Source organism: Dendrobates tinctorius, unplaced genomic scaffold (genome assembly GCF_039654945.1).
Source record: "Dendrobates tinctorius isolate UK_male_01 unplaced genomic scaffold, ASM3965494v1 ptg000087l, whole genome shotgun sequence".
Lineage (NCBI taxonomy): Eukaryota > Metazoa > Chordata > Amphibia > Anura > Dendrobatidae > Dendrobates > Dendrobates tinctorius.
In genome coordinates, this window is record NW_027361755.1 from 10,708,953 (window position 1) to 10,730,821 (window position 21,869).

Genomic DNA, 21,869 nt, shown 5'->3' on the forward strand with positions numbered 1-21,869 from the left:
TTGTGTCGGGGTTTTATAAATCAGTGCCGTCTCCATTTTGAACTGCTGCCCCAGCAGTAGCCCACAGACCGAGCCAAAGTGGCCTTCATCATTTCTCATCTGGAGGGGGACGCTTTGGTTTGGGTCAATCTTCTCTGGGAGCGTAATGACCCGGTAGTTACCCAGCTTTCCGTTTTTCTTGATACTTTCCGTCGGGTTTTTGATGAACCGGGCCGTTTAGCCTCCACCACCGAGGCTTTGTTTAACTTGTGCCAAGTTTCTCTAACTGTGGGCCAGCACGCTATACAGTTTAGGACCCTCTCCTCTCATTTAGGTTGGAATAACGAGGCCTTGGTGGGCGCCTTCTGGCGAGGCCTTTCGAGTCGTATAAAGGATGAGCTCGCTGGTCGCAGCACCCCAACAGTCATAGAGGATTTGATCTCTTTAGCCACTCGGATTGATCTCCAGTTTCAAGAGCGGGCCAGGGAGAGAAGGGTCTCTCGTCCATTTTCTTCTGTCCGCAGACCACCCAGTCCTTGACCTAGGAGTCTCCCTTCGTCTCTGGCACCCGAACCTATGCAGGTGGGCCGCCTGAAGCTCTCTGACCAGCGTCGTAAGGAGAGGAGCCTCCACGGTCAGTGTTTCTACTGTGGTAGCGGTTCCCATCTCATTCGAACTTGTCCGGAACGTCCGGAAAACTTCTCCGCCTAGGCCAGGTAAGAGAGGCCTCCCTAGGTGTATGTGATACCTCTCTCCCCCTTACTTTGTCTGTCCTCTTTCATGTTGGTGGGAAGCAGGCTTCTCTAGTGGCCTATGTGGACTCGGGTGCCGCTGGAAATTTTATTAGGCTAGAGGAAGTTAATAAACTTTCTGTTCCCGTGAGGGCCTTGCAAAAACCTCAAGTTCTCACCTCCGTAGATGGTCGACCCCTGCTAGAGACAGTTACTCTAGTCACTCATGAGGTGGAGTTGCAAGTAGGGGCTCTGCACAAGGAGAAAATTATGTTTTACGTCTTAGCAGGTATTTCTCATCCTATCCTGCTTGGTCTTCCCTGGCTGCGGCTCCATGAGCCCACCTTAGATTGACATAGCGGCAACGTCTTGCGCTGGGGGGAGTCTTGTCGGGCTCGGTGTCTGCTGTCGATGCGTCCCATAGGTACTCCTCGTTCTTCCCTTGTTCCCCATGGATTGCCGTCAGTGTACCATGATTTTTTGGATGTTTTTGACAAATAAGATGCTGAGACTCTTCCTCTGCACCGTCCCTACGACTGCCCCATTGAGCTCGTTCCTGGTACCACTCCGCCTCGTGGAAGGATTTATCCTCTCTCCTCGGCAAAGACCCAAGCCATGTCTGAATACATCCAAGACAACTTGGCCAGAGGCTTCATTTGGAAGTCTTCGTCCCCTGCAGGAGCAGGCTTCTTTTTCGTAAAGAAGAAAGATGGATCACTGCGCCCGTGCATCGATAATCGTGGCTTGAATCGAATCACAGTGAAGAATAAATATCCACTGCCACTCATCTCTGAGCTTTTTGATCGCTTGAAGGGGGCACATGTGTTTACTAAGCTTGATCTACGAGGGGCCTATAATCTGGTTTGCATACGCTCCGGGGACGAGTGGAAGACTGCCTTTAACATGCGAGATGGACACTACGAGTATTTGGTTATGCCCTTTGGGCTCTGCAACGCACCTGCAGTATTCCAGGAACTCGTTAATGATGTCTTTCGAGATCTCCTCTACTCCTGTGTCATAGTCTACCTAGACGACATCTTTGTCTTCTCCCCTGATCTGGCCACACATCGTCGAGACGTTCGCCAAGTCCTCCAACGTCTCAGAGAGAACCACCTTTTTGCCAAGTTGGAGAAATGCCTCTTTGAGCAAACTTCATTGCCTTTTCTTGGTTACATTGTCTCGAACTTGGGATTAGAGATTGATCCTGAGAAAGTCTCGGCAGTTCTCAATTGGCCACGTCCCCTCGGAGTTAAGGCAATTCAGCGGTTTTTGGGTTTTGCCAATTTGGGTTTTGCCAATTTAAAACAGGCAATTTATTCCTCATTTCTCTTCTTTGACTAAACCCATCTCAGCTCTTGTCCGCAAAGGAGCCAATCCCAATCATTGGCCCTCTGATGCAGAAGCTGCCTTTGAGGCCCTGAAGCAAGAATTAGCTAAGTCTCCTGTACTCCATCGCCTGGATGCCAGCAGGCCATTCATCCTCAAAGTCGGCGCATCCTCGGTGGGAGCTGTAGCAGTTCTTCTGCAGAAATCCTCCTCGGGCCGCACTCTTACCTGCGGATTCTTTTCTAAGGCTTTCTCCGCTCCTGAATGTAATTATGCCGTTGGAGATAGAGAACTCTTGGCCATAAAAATGGCTCTTGAAGAATGGCACCATCTTCTCGAGGGTGCCCTCCATCCGTTCATCATTTTTACGGATCACAAAAATTTGGCCTACCTTCAGTCCACCCAAAGGCTCAACCCACGGCAGGCCAGATGGTCACTGTTTTTCGAAAGATTTGACTTCGAACTCCACTTCCGACCCGGGGATAAGAGCATCAAGGTGGATGCTCTATCACGGTCATTCCTGTCTGTCGACAAGGAGGAGGGTCCAATCCATCTCATCGACCCTGCCAAGATCCTTACTGTGGCTCCATTAAGCCTGGTCTCCCCACCTTCTGGTAAGACCTTTGTTTGCTCGGAGTGGAGATAGATTAAAGGTTCTACGCTGGAGTCACTCATCAAAATTTTCTGGACATGCTGAAGTTAAAATCACTCTCTCACTTGTCTCCCGCCATTACTGGTGGCCTTCGCTTCGCAAGGACGTCCAAGATTTTGTAGCCTCCTGTCCTTGTGCCCGGAACAAGGTTCCCCAACATCCTCCTTCGGGACTCCTGCATCCGTTACCAGTTCCGGCCAACCCATGGACTCATATTGCCATGGATTTCGTCACTGATCTGCCTCCCTCTCCTAGATGTACGGTGATATTGGTGGTCGTGGATCGATTTTCAAAATGGCCCACTTCATCGCTCTGCCTGGTCTCGCTCCCGAGTTGGCGAAGATCTTTCTGCTTCACGTTTTTCGCCTCCATGGTTTCCCTCAGCATATTGTCTCGGATCGAGGGGTCCAGTTTACCTCCTGTTATTGGCGAGCTCTCTGCGGATTGCTGAAGGTAACGTTGGATTTTTCCTCTGCCTATCACCCTCAGTCGAATAGTCAAGTCGAGCGAGTCAACCAGGCGCTAACATCTTACCTTCGGCATTTTTCCAATGCTCATCAGGACAACTGGGTCTCTCTTCTTCCTTGGGTGGAATTCGCCTACAACAATTATCCAAGTGAAGCCTCCTTCAAATCTCCCTTTTTTGTGGTTTTTGGTCAACACCCCGGCATTCCTCTTCCCGTGTCCCCTACCTCGGGTGTGCCGGCAGCGGATTCCTTGTCTGTGGACTTCTCTCAGATTTGGAGAGAGACCAAAGTAGCTCTTGAGAGTGCCAGCCTCAGAATGAAGCAGTATGCCGACAAGAGACGGCTATACGCTCCCCCGTATCGCCCTGGGGATAAGGTTTGGTTAGCTTCCTGGCACATCAGGTTGAAAATCCCCTCCTACAAGTTAGGTCCACGTTACATCGGTCTCTTTGAGGTCTTAAGTCGCATCAACGACGTGGCCTACAAGTTGAGATTACCCGCCTCACTAAAGATTCCCAACACTTTCCATGTATCTCTCCTTAAACCAGCAGTGTTTAACCACTTCCACTCTGCATCTTCCCAAATCTCCCTACCGTGTACCTTGGATAACACCTTTGAGGTACGGGATATTTTGGCTATGAAGACTGTTAAAGGAAAGACTCTGTTTTTGTTTGATTGGAAGGGTTTTGGTCCTGAGGAGAGATCATGGGAATCCCAGGAGAATATTGATGCTCCTCGCATTATGAGACAGTTTCTCTCCAACCTTAGGAGGAGGGGGCGTAAAGGGGGGGTACTGTCATGGCTCCAGTCTCTGCTTACCTCCCTGCGTGCTCCACCCAGCGCGCTCCTGCTTCTCGGCGCGTCCCCGCGCCCGGCCCCCGGCTCCCTCAGCGTCGGGCACCTGCACACTGCTTGACACCCCCGGCGCGCAGCCTCCTGGGAAGTGTGACGTGCTGGCCCCGCCCCCAACATAGCGGCGCCCACTGCTACATATGCTCAGCGTCTGGACAGGTAAGACGCCTGGTTATAAATGCGGTGACGCTGTCTCGTGCGGCGTTCACTGTGTTCTCAGGCCCCTTCTCCTTTGCCTCTGTCTGCGCTGTGCTTTTTGCCTCCGTGTTCCTCGTCCTTGTCCTCTGCCTGCGCAACCTCTGTCATTGCCCTCTGTGCGCTGCGTTCCATGCCTCACTGGTTCCTCCATCTTCTCTGTCCTGTTCCTGCCGCCTTCTCATCTCACACCGTTACCTTCCTGTTGTATGCCTTCCCTCTTGCCTTGTACATCGTGCTTCTTCTCTATTGCAGCCTCCGGTCCTTGTCTCCCCTGGCTCTCCAGTCCAGTGCCTTGGTTCCGGCTGTCGCGGTTCTATCTCCTGGGGGTCTGTCCCTAATGCTCCCTGTATAGGGGGTGGTCCTCACCTGGGCGCTCGCCCTCCGGGGCTCTTGAGCCGTGACCCAGAGGGTCCACTCCCGGGTAAACCTTTACTTTCCTCTTTTGTACCAGTAACACCGTAACAGTAGTTAATGTTGAGCACTGTTGACAAAGGATCAAGATCACTGGAGATGGACTTGTAACCTTGAGATTGTTAATATTTTTCAACAATTTTGGTTCTCAAGTCCTGACAGTTCTCTTCTCCTTTTTCTGTTCTCCGTGCTTAGTGTTGCACACACAGGAACACAATGCAAAGATTGAGTCAACTTCTCTCCTTTTTCTCTGGTTCCAGTTTTGATTTTCATATTGCCCACACCTGTTACTTGCCACAGGTGCGTTTGAATGATCATTACATGCTAGAAACAAATTAATAAACCCACATTTTTAGAAAGGTGACAACAATTTTGACCTGACCATTTTTGGGGTATAGAGTGAAATTATGTCCAATTTATATCTTTTCTTTGTTTTTTTTGTGTTGTTCCAATACACAATAAGGAAATATACATTTGTATAACATAACATGTATAATTGAAATAATTTCTGGGAAGAAATACTTTATTTTCTCGAACAATTTCAAGTGTGCCAACACTTTGGCCCATGACTGTCTATCAATTAGCCAGTAGGTGGCACCACAAAACAAACAAATAGGTATGAACAAAAGGTTACTACGGTAATTTATAAGAGGAGTATTCACCATGGAGACACCATCACATGTTTCTCAACGCAAGCAATGACTAGCCAGGTCTTTCCCCGGGAAGGAACAACCACGGGAAGGGCAGTCTCCAATGAAGGAAACCACCTATGCCAAAACATGGTATCCATCCACAGACAGCTGTTTCGGGGTATTGCCCCTCATCAGTGTGGAGTAGGAAACTGGCCAGTAGGAGCAATGCCTAGTAGAAGACTGTGAAAAATGAGGATGAATGAACTCATGGAGTTCAACATTTAATATTCTTACAGGGATATTATTTTCAGACTATTTTTCTGGTATACTGTAGTATATAGATGTACATTTTTGTATATATGTATTTCAGGTTAACTAACTTTTTGATATACTGGATTATGTAAAGTATATGATTTCCTGTTGCTTCATTAGTATATGACGTGGGTGCGTGCGTGGTAGAAAGCATGCAGCATTCCATTTTACCTTTGCAGCCTGGGGAACATACTCATTGTGAGCACCACTCTTTCTACCATACTACTATGAGAATTTTTCCCTAATGAACCTCGGGATACAGAGGAGGGTGGAAAACATGTTGGGATTTAGAATAATTGACTTTATGGAAACCATTAAGCTAAATATCACCCCCCTTGGTGTGGTTTACTTTGATATGAAAGGCTACCTATTATGAGCTGCAAATATATTTGTATAGTGGAACGTGATTACAACTGTCTGCAGACACGTTTATGATCTTTGCTTAAAACAGATACATGTTCATCACTCTTTATCAATCATGTATTTCAAGTGATGCACCAATGTACAGTATATAGTATAATATATATATACTATTGGAATTACCTTCCTCACCCTAAATGTTTAGGTATATATTGTGTCAATCATCATTACTTATATATGTAACCATTCATACAATCCCCAAAGCACCTGTGGATCTCCACCAACTTACCTTGTATCTAGGATTATTCTCCTGTTTTTTTATACTCTCTGATGTTCAATATTTTATTAGGCTAAATATTAGGACACTGTCCTACTGAATAAGGTATAACCCTTGTGGGCAGTCTAGTAATTGTATCTCCATTTTTTATTTTTAATTTTCATATATTTTATATATTAAATCAATAAAAAATATATTTTATTCTACCTTTGGCATATGCTTCCTTGCAACATTTTTGGATCAATTTAATTTGGAAGTGTCCTAAATATAGGCCTTATCCATAGGTTTGGCTACAAAAAGCATTTACAAGCTGTGATACTTTCAAAAGGGGGTGGTATTAGTTACTAACCATGCAGGGTGCCCAAAATTTTGCTTCTGCAATTTTTAAAATGTAAAAGATGAAAATATAATACCAGGAATTGTGTCATCTTTAACTTTATCCCTTTTAGAGATCATTTCATCTTCAAATTGCTTTATTGTTCACAATAACAGTATTTTTCTTACCATAGGTGCCCAAACTTTTACATGCAACTGTACTGTTAATTATCTATTAATTATAGTTATTTTTTTATTGCAAATTTTTTGTCAGGTGAAGAAAAAAGCTATTTAATTTTTGAACTACAGAATGCAAAGTGAGTGAACAAAAGATAAATCTTAATCAAATGAATATTTGATGTGACCACCCTTTTCGTTTAACCCCTTAAGGTCCAGGGGTATTCCCATTTTTGCGTTTCCATCTTTTGCTCCCCTTCTTCCCAGAGTCATACATTTGTCCATCAATATGACCATGTGAGGGCTTGTTTATTGCGGGATGAGTTGCAATTTTGAAGGGCACCATTGATCAACTGTCATGTGTCGGAAAAGATGCGGGCTCATCGCCAGAGCCCGCAACAAAGAGATGGAGGTGCCCTATGACGGATATATCCATCATTGGATGTTAAGGGGTTGAAACAGCATGGAAATCTCAATTCTTCTAGATTAACCCAGTATTTGCCAGGGACATTGTTTCAAGCATCTTGGAGAACTAACACAAATCTTCTGTGGATGAAGGACCAAATCCTTATGTCTCTTCACGTACAGTAATTCCACACAGACTCAATATTGAGATCAAGGCTTTGTGTGGGCTGTATCATCACTACCAGTTCCTTCCTTTTGCTGAGAACTAGTGGACCTAGAAGAAATGATGGTTTGATATGGTTTTGAAGGCAAAAGGGTAGTCACACCAAATATTGATTCTATTTTTATTCTTTCTTTTATTCATTTGGCAATTTGTTGATTAATAAAAATTATTAACACTTCTATGTTTGAAAGCATTCTTACTTTGCTGCATTTTTCCACACCGGAGTAAAAACTTTGCCAAGTACTGTGTGTGCAATTGTTTTCCTTTCTTTGGTTTTCAAACGACAGTTTTTTTACATGACTTAGTGGTCCCACATAGTATGCAGTCATGGTTTGCATTATTAATTTATTAGTATTATTATTATTATTATTATTATTATTATTATTATTATTATTATCAGCTAAATTGACATTTCTTTCCACTATTTTCATAAGGGACAACTTGAAAACAGATTTTTTCCAACTTCCACCACAAGCCTTGATTGCTGTTAAATGCTCAACATTTTCCTTGGAAAGTAAATGTGTTCTAATGGGTGATGCAGCCCATGCTGTTGTGCCTTTCTATGGACAAGGAATGAATGCTGTAAGTAATAATCCTGTTGCAAAATAATACATTGAGCAGAACATGCTACTTTCACTCCCCACACCTACAATGAATTCAACCTGGGTCGGCAGCCAGAGAAAGCGATGAAGATTCAAATTCAAACAAGTCAGGAATCTGTCTTACTTGAAATCCTATATTGTTTATTGAATCCATGTGCTTAAAGCACCAGGAAGACACAGGTACTCAAACATCTGATGCGGTTTTAGAATTGAACTTCCTTTTTCATAGCCGTTTGAAGCAAAATATGATCACTATTAAAAAGGGATAGATGGGCGGGTGCAATATATACCTGATTAATGGTGACCATTAAAGGAAGACAGAGTGCCAGCTTGTTTACAATTTAAATTTTCATTTTTAAAATGAATACACTAGAAAATTTACAGATATTTTTAACAGTAAGCAGAAAATTGCCATTTTTTTTTATAACCATTGAATGGTACTTGAAGATTAACCCCTTAGTGACATAGCCAATTTGGTACTTAATAACCAATGTAATTGTGACAATTCTGACCACTGTCATTTTATGAGGTTATAGCTCTGGAACGCTTCAACAGATCCCACTGATTTTGTGACTGTTTTCTCGGGACATGATACTTCATGATAGTGGTATCATTTATTCGATATGACTTGCGCTTATTTATGGAAAAAAATGGAAATTTGGCAAAAATATAGAAAATTTTGCAATTTTTAAACTTTTAGCTTTTGTGCTCTTAAATCAGAAAGTCATATCACACAAAATAGTTAATAAATAGCATTTCCCACATGTCTACTATCTAATTTACATCAGCATAATTTTGGAAATATAATTTTTATTTGTTAGGAAGTTATAAGGGTTAAAAGTTGACCAGCGATTTCTCATTTTTCCAACAAAATTTACAAAACCATTTTTTTTAGGGACCACCTCACATTTGTAGTGAATTTGGGGGGTCAATATAGCAGAAAATACCCAAAAATGACACCATTCTAAAAACTGCATCCCTTAAGGTGCTCAAAACCACATTTAAGAAGTTTATTAAACCTTCAGGTGCTTCACAAGAACTAAAGCAATGTGGTAGGAAAAAATAAACATTTTACTTTTTTCACAAAAAATTTACTTTGGAACCAATTTTTTTCATTTTCACAAGGGTATCAGGAGAAAACAGACCACAAAATTTGTTGTGCAATTTCTCCTGAGTAACCAGATACCCTGTATGTGGGGGAAAGCCATTGTTTGGATGCATGGCAGGGCTCAGAAGGGAGGGAGCATCATTTGACTTTTTGAACGCAAAATTGGCTGGAATCAATGGGGGGCGCCATGTCACGTTTGGAGACCCCTGATGTACCTGGAAACCCTCCAATTCTAACTCCAACCCTAACACAGCCCTAACCCAAAACCTAACCTCAACACACCCCTAACCACAACCCTAACCCCAACACCACCCTAACCCAACAAAACCCTAAACCTAACCCTAGCCCCATCCCTAACCCTAGCAATAGCCCCAACTATAACCCCAACCCTAACCCTAGCTATAACCCCAACTACTACCTCAACCATAACGCTAGCCCAACTCTAGCTATAACTCCAACTATACCACAATCATAACCCTAATCCTAGCCCCAACCCTAACTCTAGCTATAACCCCAATGATAAGCCCAATAATAACCCTAACCCTAAGAGAAAAAAGGAAATAAATACATTTTTTTATCTTATTATTTTTACCTATCTAAGGGGGTGATAATGGGGGTTTGATTTACTATTTTTTTATTTTGATCACTGTGATAGGGTGTATCACAGTGATTAAAATGAACCAATAGGAGAAATCTCCTATTGTTGCCAGGTGCCACCGACAGATGTCGGCGGGCGCACTGCCCATACGCCCGCTATTTTTCTCCCAGAAGAAGATGCCGAAGGCCAAAGAACACAGCCGGAGGGACCAGGGGACATCGAAGGTACCGGAGGAGGGCTCGGGTGACCCCATTTCTCTCTCCTCTGATTAACTAGATCACATCAGAGGAGATGGGAAATTGACTTTTTTTCTGCTCGTTGTTATTCTGTGAATAACAGTGATCGTAACTGTTAAAAAGCGTTGCTGAGGAAGTACCCTTAACTGCTGCTGTTAAAAGGCGTATTAAGAGGTTAAATAAATTAATAACAGTGCACCATATAGAGAGAGGTTTTGTGTACAATAAATGTCAATCTAAAAGTTGTACCCAGATATTTTTGGTTTCTTTCTTACACTAATCACTCATTATTGACGTTTCATCTGATTCTGACCCACACTCACACAGGGTCGATGTAGGCTCGCTCTCATCTCTGGCTCATGTCTACATCCACAGCATGCTACACTTCAGTATCAGTTGCGAAAGTGGTGGCCACAGACAGAATCTGAGAAAGCAAACATGCCTGCACTCACACTGTAAGCACCATGCAACATGTTCAGTATCTGGGAGCAGAGCCTTGATGACAGAGGTAAAGAAGAACCCCAAGATCACTTTGGCTGAGCTCCACAGATGCAGTAGATGGGAGAAAGTTCCACAAAGTCAACTATCACTGCAGCCCTCCAGCAGTCGGGCCTTTATGGCATAGTGGCCCGACGGAATCCTCTCCTCAGTGCCAGACATGATAGCCTGCATAGACTTTGCTACAAAACACATGAAGGACTCCCAGGCTATGAGAAATAAGATTCTCTGGTCTGGTGAGACAAATACACAACTATTTGGTGATAATTTTATGCGGTATGTGTGGGGAAAACCAGGCACTACTCATCACCTGCCCAATACAATCCCAACAGTGAAAAATGGTGGTGGTGGCGGCATCATGCTATGGGGGTGTTTTTCAGCTGCAGGGACAGCATGACTGGATGCATTTGAAGGAAACATGAATGCGGCCAAGTACAGAGATATCCTGTATGAAAACCTCTTCCAGAGTGCTCTGGACCTCAGACTTGGCCAAAGATTCACCTTCCAACAAGACAATGACCCTAAGCACACAGCTAAAATAACAAAGGAGTGGCTTCAGAACAACTCTGTGACCATTCTTGACTGGCCTAGCCAGAGCCCTGACCTAAACCCATTTGAACATCTCTGGAGAGATATGAAAATGGCTGTCCACCAACATTCACCATCCAACCTGACGGAACTGGAGAGGATCTGCAAGGAAGAATGGCAGAGGATCCCCAAATACAGGTGTGAAAAACTTGTTGCATCATTCCCAAGACGACACATGGCTGTACTATCTCAAAAGGGTCCTTCTACTCAACACTGAGCAAAGTGTCTGAATACTTGTGACCATGTGATATTTCAGTTTTTCTTTTATAATAAATTTGCAAAAATGTCTACATTTCTGTTTTTTTCAGTCAAGATGTGGTGCAGAGTGTAAATTAATAAGAAATTTACGTAATAAGGAACGGTGTTATACATAATAAAACAGGAAACTATGTAACTAAAGATGGTGGCATACACTATATACTAAGGGATTCTGCTATACATAATAAGTGAGTACACTATATACTAAGGGACTGTGCTATACATAATAAGGCTACATTTCTGTATTCATGTGCAGTGTTGGTGTGCTGTGAGCTTTTACAGATGCATTGAGCATGTCCTATTCTGATCCTCAAAATCGGATCAGAACAGAACATTGACGCTCACGGATCTCATTCTCAGATCTGTGACTTTTATTTATGTGTGAATGGACCTATAAAACTCTATGAGTCCGTGTGCCATCCGTTAAAAAAATATGGAAGCACACAGACATTTCACACAAATGTGAGAATGTAGAATTAGGAATTTTATAGATAACATTATCACTCCATGTCACATAGTTCAGATACAGAATAATATGTACATTCAAGCACTTACAGCTTACATCTGATAAGAGCTGCTTTCTCCAGTTTCTTCTACATCTGGTCAGAGATTCATGTCGACATCTCCCAGCTGCGACTCATTTTGTCACGATGATCTTTGCAGCCCGGAAAATATCTAGGTCACATACATTGTATATATACATGTGTCTCCCCCTAAATACAGATATGTACTGTACGCTACCATTAAAAGTATAAAGTGATAGGCAGCACTGTGCCCCCCATTAACTATAATATCCACCACACAACAATATAAATTGTTCAGACTGTGACTCTCCCCAATTACCTGTAAGGTTATGTGCACATGTAAAATATGCAAGGTTTTACAGCACAAAGTGAATGAGATCCCTGAAGTCTCATGCACCTGTTGCTTATTTTTTCCTTGCAGATTTGCAGCAGATTAAAATCAGCATAATGTCAATTCTTGCAGCTTTTTTCACCCATACTAATGGGGAAAATGCATAACGAAAGCATGGCAAAAATGTGGAAAAAAAAATATTTTTCTGAACTTTCTTCCTGCCAACACATTAGGACATGCAGCAGAATTTTCTCCTGCAAATCCTGAACTTGTACACATAGCCTTAGTCCTGTCCTGTGTCCCAATCATTCATTATAAATTCTTGATAGCATCATAATGAATTTGGAGGTGGGAGAAGATACTATCAGGTACTGAGCATCCTCCGCCACCTCCCAATTCATTACAAATCTCTGACAGCCTCTTCTCCCACCTTTCAGTTCATTATAAAGGGTCCTATGAACCTTATCGCCTCCTCTCCCAATCCCCAATAAATTTTAAGTCCCAGATAGCATCCATGTGGGATGACGCTATCAGGGGCTTAGCACTGTCCTCTACCACCCAATTCATTTTACTTCCATATCTAACGTACTGCTTCCTCTGTTTGTAAGTTCATTATAACTCCCCCTTCCTCCCATTCCAATTCCCCACATCCCTCATCGTCCTCCTCCCCCCGCATCCCATCATTGTCCTTTCCCCACCTCCATCATTGCCCTCTCCACCACCCCCATTATTGCCATCTCTACCACCTCCATTATTACCCTCTCCACCACCTCCATAATTGCCCTCTCCACCACCTCCATCATTGTTCTCCCCCACCTCCATCATTGCTCTCACCCACCACCTCCATCATTGCCCTCCCCACCCCCCATCATTGCCCTCTCCACCTCCCCATCATTCTCCCCACCACCTCCATCATTACCCTCTCCACAGCCTCCATAATTTCCCTCTCTACCACCTCAATCATTGCTCTCCCCCACAACCTCCATCATTGCCCTCTCCACCACATCCATCATTGCCCTCTCTAACACCTCCATCATTGTTCTCCCTCACCACCTCCATCATTGCCCTCTCCACCACCTTCATTATTGCACTCTCCACCACCCCCATCATTGTTCTCCCTCACCATCTCCATCATTGCCCTCTCCACCACCTCCATATACACACACACACTTCACCACTCACCTATCCACACACACACACACACACACACACACACACACCACTACCACTCCCTTCTCACCTCTCTGCACGTTCCCCTGCAGCCACAGCATCACCATCATTGGCAGCTTTCTATCTGACACAGACGTGTGCTGAATGCTGACGTCATCCAGCCACGTGGCTGTGTCAGACAGGAAGTGCGGGCAGGAAGTGAAGGACGGATTCCTGCAGCTCTGCTCCACTGCCATTTTCTCCTGTAGGCAGCAGAGCTGCAGGAATTGCTCCCTGCCCTCCGCGCTTGAGGGCAATCTGGCCAGGGGCCCCTGGAGCCTCGGGGCAAGAATAAGGCCGGATTGCCCTCAGTGTTAGCCGCTCTGCAGGGGCCCCCTCCACCTCCGGGCCCCGATGCAACTGCACTAGCTGCACATGCGGTATGTCTGCTCCTGCAATTGACTATCTCCCAAGAGGTGTGTCTGATCGCTCCCCCTTTCTGGTAAAAGTTCAAATTTTCCACTGTCGGCCTTAGTAGCAAAGAGATTTGGAGAATCAACAACATGTGGACTCAAACTGTAGGGGAATATCTCTACTGAAATTCTTAAAAAAAAACTAATGGCTCTGCACTTGCAGGAGCTGTATGGGACAACATGAAGTTTATGTCTGAGGCCTACATACAGTGTTGGCCAAAAGTATTGACACCCCTGCAATTCTGTCAGATAATACTCAGTTTCTTTCTGAAAATGATTGCAAACACAAATTCTTTGGTATTATTATCTTCATTTAATTTGTCTTAAATGAAAAAATAGAAAAGAGAATGAAGCAAAAAGCAAAACATTGATCATTTCACACAAAACTCCAAAAATGGGCCAGACAAAAGTATTGGCACCCTCAGCCTAATACTTGGTTGCACAACCTTTAGCCAAAATATCCTCGACCAACCGCTTCCGGTAACTATCAATGAGTTTCTTACAATGCTCTGCTGGAATTTTAGACCATTCTTCTTTGGCAAACTGCTCCAGGTCCCTGATATTTGAAGGGTGCCTTCTCCAAACTGCCATTTTTAGATCTCTCCACATGTGTTCTATGGGATTCAGGTCTGGACTCATTGCTGGCCACCTTAGAAGTTTCCAGTGCTTTCTCTCAAACCATTTTCTAGTGCTTTTTGATGTGTGTTTTGGGTCACTGTCCTGCTGGAAGACCCATGACCTCTGAGGGAGACCCAGCTTTCTCACACTGGACCCTACATTATGCTGCAAAATTTGTTGGTGGTCTTCAGACTTCATAATGCCATGCACACGGTCAAGCAGTCCAGTGCCAGAGGCAGCAAAGCAACCCCAAAACATCAGGGAACCTCCGCCATGTTTGACTGTAGGGACCGTGTTCTTTTCTTTGAATGCCTCTTTTTTCTCCTGTAAACTCTATGTTGATGCCTTTGCCCAAAAAGCTCTACTTTTGTCTCATCTGACCAGAGAACATTCTTCCAAAACGTTTTAGGCTTTTTCAGGTAAGTTTTGGCAAACTCCAGCCTGGCTTTTTTATGTCTCGGGGTAAGAAGTGGGGTCTTCCTGTGTCTCCTACCATACAGTCCCTTTTCATTCAGATGCCGACGGATAGTACGGGTTGACACTGTTGAACCCTCGGACTGCAGGGCAGCTTGAACTTGTTTGGATGTTAGTCAAGGTTCTTTATCCAAAATCCGCACAATCTTGCGTTGAAATCTCTTGTCAATTTTTCTTTTCCATCCACATCTAGGGAGGTTAGCCACAGTGCCATGGGCTTTAAACTTCTTGATGACACTGCACACGGTAGACACAGGAATATTCTGGTCTTTGGAGATGGACTTGTAGCCTTGAGATTGCTCATGCTTCCTCACAATTTGGTTTCTCAAGTCCTCAGACAGTTCTTTGGTCTTCTTTCTTTTCTCCATGCTCAATGTGGTACACACAAGGACACAGGACAGAGGTTGAGTCAACTTTAATCCATGTCAACCGGCTGCAAGTGTGATTTAGTTATTGCCAACACCTGTTAGGTGCCACAGGTAAGTTACAGGTGTTGTTAATTACACAAATTAGAGAAGCATCACATGATTTTTCGAACAGTGCCAATACTTTTGTCCACCCTCTTTTTTATGTTTGGTGTGGAATTATATCCAATTTGGCTTTAGGACAATTCTTTTTGTGTTTTTTCATTTAAGACAAATTAAATGAAGATAATAATACCAAAGAATTTGTGTTTGCAATCATTTTCAGGAAGAAACTGAGTATTATCTGACAGAATTGCAGGGGTGTCAATACTTTTGGCCAACACTGTATACAGTTATAGCCAAACGTTTTGGCACCCTTGAAATTGTTCCAAAAAATGAAGTATTTCTCACAGAAAATTATTGCAATTACACATGTTTTGTTATACATTCACTTATTTTCTTTGTAAAGGACACAGAAAACTGAGGACAAAAAAAGGCAAATTGGACATAATTTTATACAAAACCACATAAATGGCCAAAACTGAGGAAAAAAAAGGCAAATTGGACATAATTTTATACAAAACCACATAAATGGCCAAACAAAATTGCTGACACCCTTAACTTATTGTTTGGTTGCACACCATTTGGAATAAATAACAGCAATCAATCACTTCCTATAACCATTATCAAATTTCTTACATTTCTTAACTGGAATTTTGGACCTGTCTTCTTTTGTAAACTGCTCCAGGTCTCTTATATTTGAAGGGTGCCTTCTCCCAACAGCATTTTCAAGATCTCTCCAAAGGTGTTCAATGGGATTTATATCTGGACTCATTGCTGGCCACTGCAGAACTCTCCAGCATTTTATTTCCATCCATTTCTGGGTGCTTGTTGAAGTATGTTTGGGGTCATTGTCCTGCAGGAATACCCATGACCTAGGATGCAAACCCAGCTTTCTGACACTGAGCACTATGAAGATTAGCAAAAAGAGCAAAGAGGTTTACCCGTATAGGCCTCCAGACAAATGCACTATCAGGGTGCAGTGGACCCATATAGTTAAGATGGCAACACAGGTGCATGAATACCGATATAAAACAACCGCTCGCAGCCTACCAATATATGGAGGGGGCGGTTGCCTGGTATGTTAATGCACAGCAAAACACTTGTATGCGGCGCTGTTCACACTAAGCCCATGCACAGCATCCAGGCCAGCCTAGTAGTGACACCCTTCTATTAGCTCAGGTGGGCTGGCCCAGCGCTACCAAAATGCACGCCATGTGAACAGACGCCGCAGTTTACAAGACCAGATGGGCCCAACTGCACCCTGAATAATAAGTGCAAAAAACACATTAAAAAATTCATTAATAATGTGGAGTATTAGCTGATATTTTGGCCAAAATACGTGAGCCCGTAACCTACGTCAAAGATCTCCACGCTTACGGCACATTATTAATGAATTTTTTAATGTGTTTTTTGCACAATGGAATGATGTGCTTTACCAAAAAGCTCTATCTTGGTCTCATCTGTCCACAAGACTCTTTACCAGAAGAATTTTGGTTTACTCGCACACATTTTGGCAAACTGCAGTCTAGCTTTTTATGTCTCTAGTTTGTACTGACACTGATGCACCCTGAACCTGCAAGACAGGTTGAATTTCTTTGGAACTCTACTGGGGCTGCCATCTGGATTTTCCTGTGTTGCAACCTTTCATAAATTTTTGTCTGCTGGCCACAACATACAGGGAGATTAGCTGCAGCTGCAGTGGCATGGGTTGTAAGCTTCTTGATTATGTTTCACAAAGAATATCAAGAAATCTGGAGATAAACTTGTAACTGTTATATCTGTCAAAGCACATTCACACAGGTAAACCGGGGAGACAAGTACCTGAACCAGACATGTCCATGTTCAGACTAGGCAAAGCCCTTATTTGACCCTAGTCTGTCCCTGCCTGACCATGGAGCTTCACACCCTAAGATAAGGCAATGTCTCCCCCACTCAACGTCATCTTACCCTGAATGTCCTCAACAGCTCCTATGATATTTAAAGTAGCAGTTCCATAAGGAATAACAAAAACACACAAAACAACAGGAACCAACACAGACTAAAGTGAAATGATTCCAACAAAGTCAATCACCAGTAGGGGAAGGTACAGTGGGGCAAAAAAGTATTTAGTCAGCAATAGTGCAAGTTCCACCACTTAAAAAGATGAGAGGCGTCTGTAATTTACATCATAGGTAGAGCTCAACTATAGGAGACAAACTGAGAAAAAAAAATCCAGAAAATTACCTTGTCTGTTTTTTTTTCATTTTATTTGCATATTATGGTGGAAAATAAGTATTTGGTCAGAAACAAAATTTCATCTCAATACTTTGTGATATATCCTTTGTTGGCAATGACAGAGGTCCAACCTTTTCTGTAAGTCTTCACAAGGTTGCCACACACTGTTGTTGGTATGTTGGCCCATTCCTCCATGCAGATCTCCTCTAGAGCAGTGATGTTTTTGGCTTTTCGCTTGGCAACACAGACTTTCAACTCCCTCCAAAGGTTTTCTATAGGGTTGAGATCTGGAGACGGCTAGGCCACTCCAGGACCTTGAAATGCTTCTTACGAACCCACTCCTTCATTGCCCTGGTGGTGTGCTTTGGATCATTGTCATGTTGAAAGACCCAGCCACGTTTCATCATCAATGCCCTTGCTGATGGAAGGAGGTTTGCACTCAAAATCTCACGATACATGGCCCCATTCATTCTTTCATGTACCCGGATCAGTCGTCCTGGCCCCTTTGCAGAGAAACAGCCCCAAAGCATGATGTTTCCACCACCATGCTTTACAGTAGGTATGGTGTTTGATGGATGCAACTCAGTATTCTTTTTCCTCCAAACACGACAAGTTGTGTTTCTACCAAACAGTTCCAGTTTGGTTTCATCAGACCATAGGACATTCTCCCAAAACTCCTCTGGATCATCCAAATGCTCTCTAGCAAACTTCAGACGGGCCCGGACATGTACAGGCTTTAGCAGTGGGACACGTCTGGCACTGCAGGATCTGAGTCCATGGTGGTGTAGTGTGTTACTTATGGTAGGCCTTGTTACATTGGTCCCAGCTCTCTGCAGTTCATTCACTAGGTCCCCCCGCGTGGTTCTGGGATTTTTGCTCACCGTTCTTGTGATCATTCTGACCCCACGGGGTGGGATTTTGCGTGGAGCACCAGATCGAGGGAGATTATCAGTGGTCTTGTATGTCTTCCATTTTCTAATTATTGCTCCCACAGTTGATTTCTTCACTCCAAGCTGGTTGGCTATTGCAGATTCAGTCTTCCCAGCCTGGTGCAGGGCTACAATTTTGTTTCTGGTGTCCTTTGACAGCTCTTTGGTCTTCACCATAGTGGAGTTTGGAGTCAGACTGTTTGAGGGTGTGCACAGGTGTCTTTTTATACTGATAACAAGTTTAAACAGGTGCCATTACTACAGGTAATGAGTGGAGGAAAGAGGAGACTCTTAAAGAAGAAGTTACAGGTCTGTGAGAGCCAGAAATCTTGATTGCTTGTTTCTGACCAAATACTTATTTTCCACCATAATATGCAAATAAAATGAAAAAAAAAACAGACAATGTGATTTTCTGGATTTTTTTTTCTCAGTTTGTCTCCCATAGTTGAGGTCTACCTATGATGTAAATTACAGACGCCTCTCATCTTTTTAAGTGGTGGAACTTGCACTATTGCTGACTGACTAAATACTTTTTTGCCCCACTGTATTTAAAGCTGCACCCGAAAAGTAATAGGACAAACAAAGTAAATGAAAAACACTGGTTACCCAAAATTGACAGAAACAAAGATATCAAAACTAAAACGCCCAAAGAATATGTGTATGTGTTGTGGGCTCTGCAAAAAAAATCCTCTAGACCGAAACCCTTCCACTTAACAAGAAACTGAAGTGGCCTCTAATATGTCTGGATTTCAAGATTTGTTCCTCCTCATACTCTTTATCCACGTCCAAGACTACCTCAATACTGTCCTTTGGACCCGAAATCCCTTCAAACTTTCTAAGAAGAGAGACAAGGAAGGAATTATTAATCCTCCATGCAACCAGGAGCTGGAGCTTAACTGTCACGTCATCGAATTAATGATCTTGATTTATCTTATACGGTCTAACAAATTTAGGAGCAAATATTCTGACTGGTACTTTACAAGGGTTGTCTGGTCAAAACCGATAAGTCTGCAGTCTCTCGGTATTACTGCAGACTTCTGAATCCCCGTAGCACTTGGAGACAGAACCTTGTTATATAAAAGAAACCCTGTCGTGGCCTTATGGACATATCCACATCTTTTTGAGCACATCGCCACCAAAAAGATCTGAAAACAGCTCTCCAGGTGGCAGAGGAACTCAGATGTCCAGCCAACACTGAGTCATGAACCTTGTTAAGAAGATAAGAGGGAAGCAAGGAAGGCACAAAAAACTCACCAGGTGGCAAGCCCTCCAGTGCACCATCCTGAGATTCCATAATGTGCAGTCTAAAATTGGTACTCAAAGCATCCACCACCACCCCTTCACGAAAAATTTTTTTACTGGATTTTTGTCTCTCAGCTTCGGAATAAAACTAAATTATAAGGCATCCTCCAGAACATTCTTAGTATCAGGGAGATATGTACCAGAGAATTAAAACCGAGCAAAAAAGAGAGACCACCGGGACTCTGTAATATTCAGGCACTAAGCAGCGTCAACATACAGTAAATTTTTGTGATCAGTAAAGACTGTTACTCTATGGCAGGGGTGGGGAACCTTTTTCCAGCCTGCGGCCATTTGGAAGTTTCTACCATCATTCGGGGGCCATACAAAAATGATCACCTTGAAAATTACCCTGGTATATTTAGTCAAACAATTAATTACGATAACTCACCCTTAATGTGACTGCTGGAGCTGCTTCTGTTTGGTGCAGCTGTGATGTTAGATGATACTGATCATGTTGCTTCTCACAGCTGCATTTCAAGGTTTGTGTCAGCCAGGAGAGCAGTCAACTTTTTGTCATAATAAGTTTTGCAAATCATATACATCACATAGGAGACGTTGGGGCTACTGTAAATACATCACATAGGAGATGCTGAGACAGCTGTATATACACCACATAGGAGATGATGGGACTGCTGTATAAGCATCACATAGGATACACTGTGACTGCTGACTTTATATCACATAGGAAACTCTGGGACTGCTATATATACATCACATAGGAGACGCTGAGACTGCTGTCTATACATCACATAGGAGACGCTGGGACTGCTGTAATTACATCACATAGGAGACACTGAGACTGCTGTATCTATATCACATAGAGGTAGCTGAGACAGCTGTATATACATTACATAGGAGACTCAGGGACTGCTGTATATACATCACATAGGAGACACAGGGGCTGCTGTATATACATCACACAGGAGACACTGGGACTGCTGTATATACATCACATAGGAGAAGCTGGGACTGTTGTATATACATCACATAGGAGACGCTGGGACTGCTGTATATACATCACATAGGAGACACTGGGACTGCTGTATATACATCACATAGGAAACATTGACACTGCTGTATATGCATCACAGGAGACTCTGGGGGTCATATCAATTACAGGATGGGTTGGGGGGAATAGACATCACAGGAGATGCTGGGACATATTCCTCACCGGAGAGGCTATGGGGAATAGATATCACTGAGGGGCTATATAGTCATTATTTCCCTCTACTCCTCTTTGGTCAGACCTCATCTGGAAAAAGAGAAGACTGAGAGGAGACTTAATAGCTGTCTACAAATATCTCAAGGGCTGTCACATTGTAGAAGGATCATCTTTATTCTCATTTGCACAAGGAAAGACTAGAAGCAATGGGATGAAACTGAATGGGAGGAGACACAGATTAGATATTAGAAAAAACTTTTTGACAGTTAGAGTGATCAATGAGTGGAACAAGCTGCCACGAGAAGTGGTGAGTTCTCCTTCAATGGATGTCTTCAAACAGAGGCTGGACAGACATCTGACTGGGATGATTTAGCAAATCCTGCTTTGAGCAGGGGGTTGGACCAGATGGCCCAGGAGGTCCCTTCCAACTCTACGATTCTATGATTCTATGATTCTATGATTCTATATACATCACTAGGAAGCACAAAGAGCACTGGGGATATACACTCACTGGCCACTTTATTAGGTACACCATGCTAGTAAGGGGTTGGACCCCCTTTTGCCTTCAGAACTGCCTCAATTCTTCGTGGCAGAGATTCAACAAGGTGCTGGAAGCATTCCTCAGAGATTTTGGACCATATTGACATGATGGCATCACACAGTTGGCGCAGATTTGTCGGCTGCACATCCCTGATGCGAATCTCCCGTTCCACCACATCCCAAAGATGCTCTATTGGATTGAGATCTGGTGACTGAGGAGGCCATTTGAGTACAGTAAGCTCATTGTCATGTTCAAGAAACCAATCTGAGATGATTCGAGCTTTATGACATGGCGCATTATCCTGCTGAAAGTAGCCATCAGATGTTGGGTACATTGTGGTCATAAAGGGATGGACATGGTCAGCAACAATACTCAGGTAGGCTGTGGCGTTGCAACGATGCTCAATTGGTACCAAGGGGCCCAAAGAGTGCCCAGAAAAAATTCCCCACACCATGACACCACCACCACCAGCCTGAACCG

At 43.4% G+C, this 21,869-nt stretch overlaps 1 protein-coding gene across 2 annotated transcripts in view; it reads left to right on the forward strand.

Moving 5' to 3' along the window:
* KMO (kynurenine 3-monooxygenase) overlaps nucleotides 1-21,869 on the forward strand; it is a 509,384-nt gene that overhangs the window by 401,160 nt on the left and 86,355 nt on the right. For both annotated transcript variants that reach the window (XM_073585735.1, XM_073585736.1), the window contains exon 10: nucleotides 7,752-7,899. In XM_073585735.1, the coding sequence (XP_073441836.1) occupies nucleotides 7,752-7,899 (148 nt within the window). The remainder of the gene's footprint in view (nucleotides 1-7,751; nucleotides 7,900-21,869) is intronic.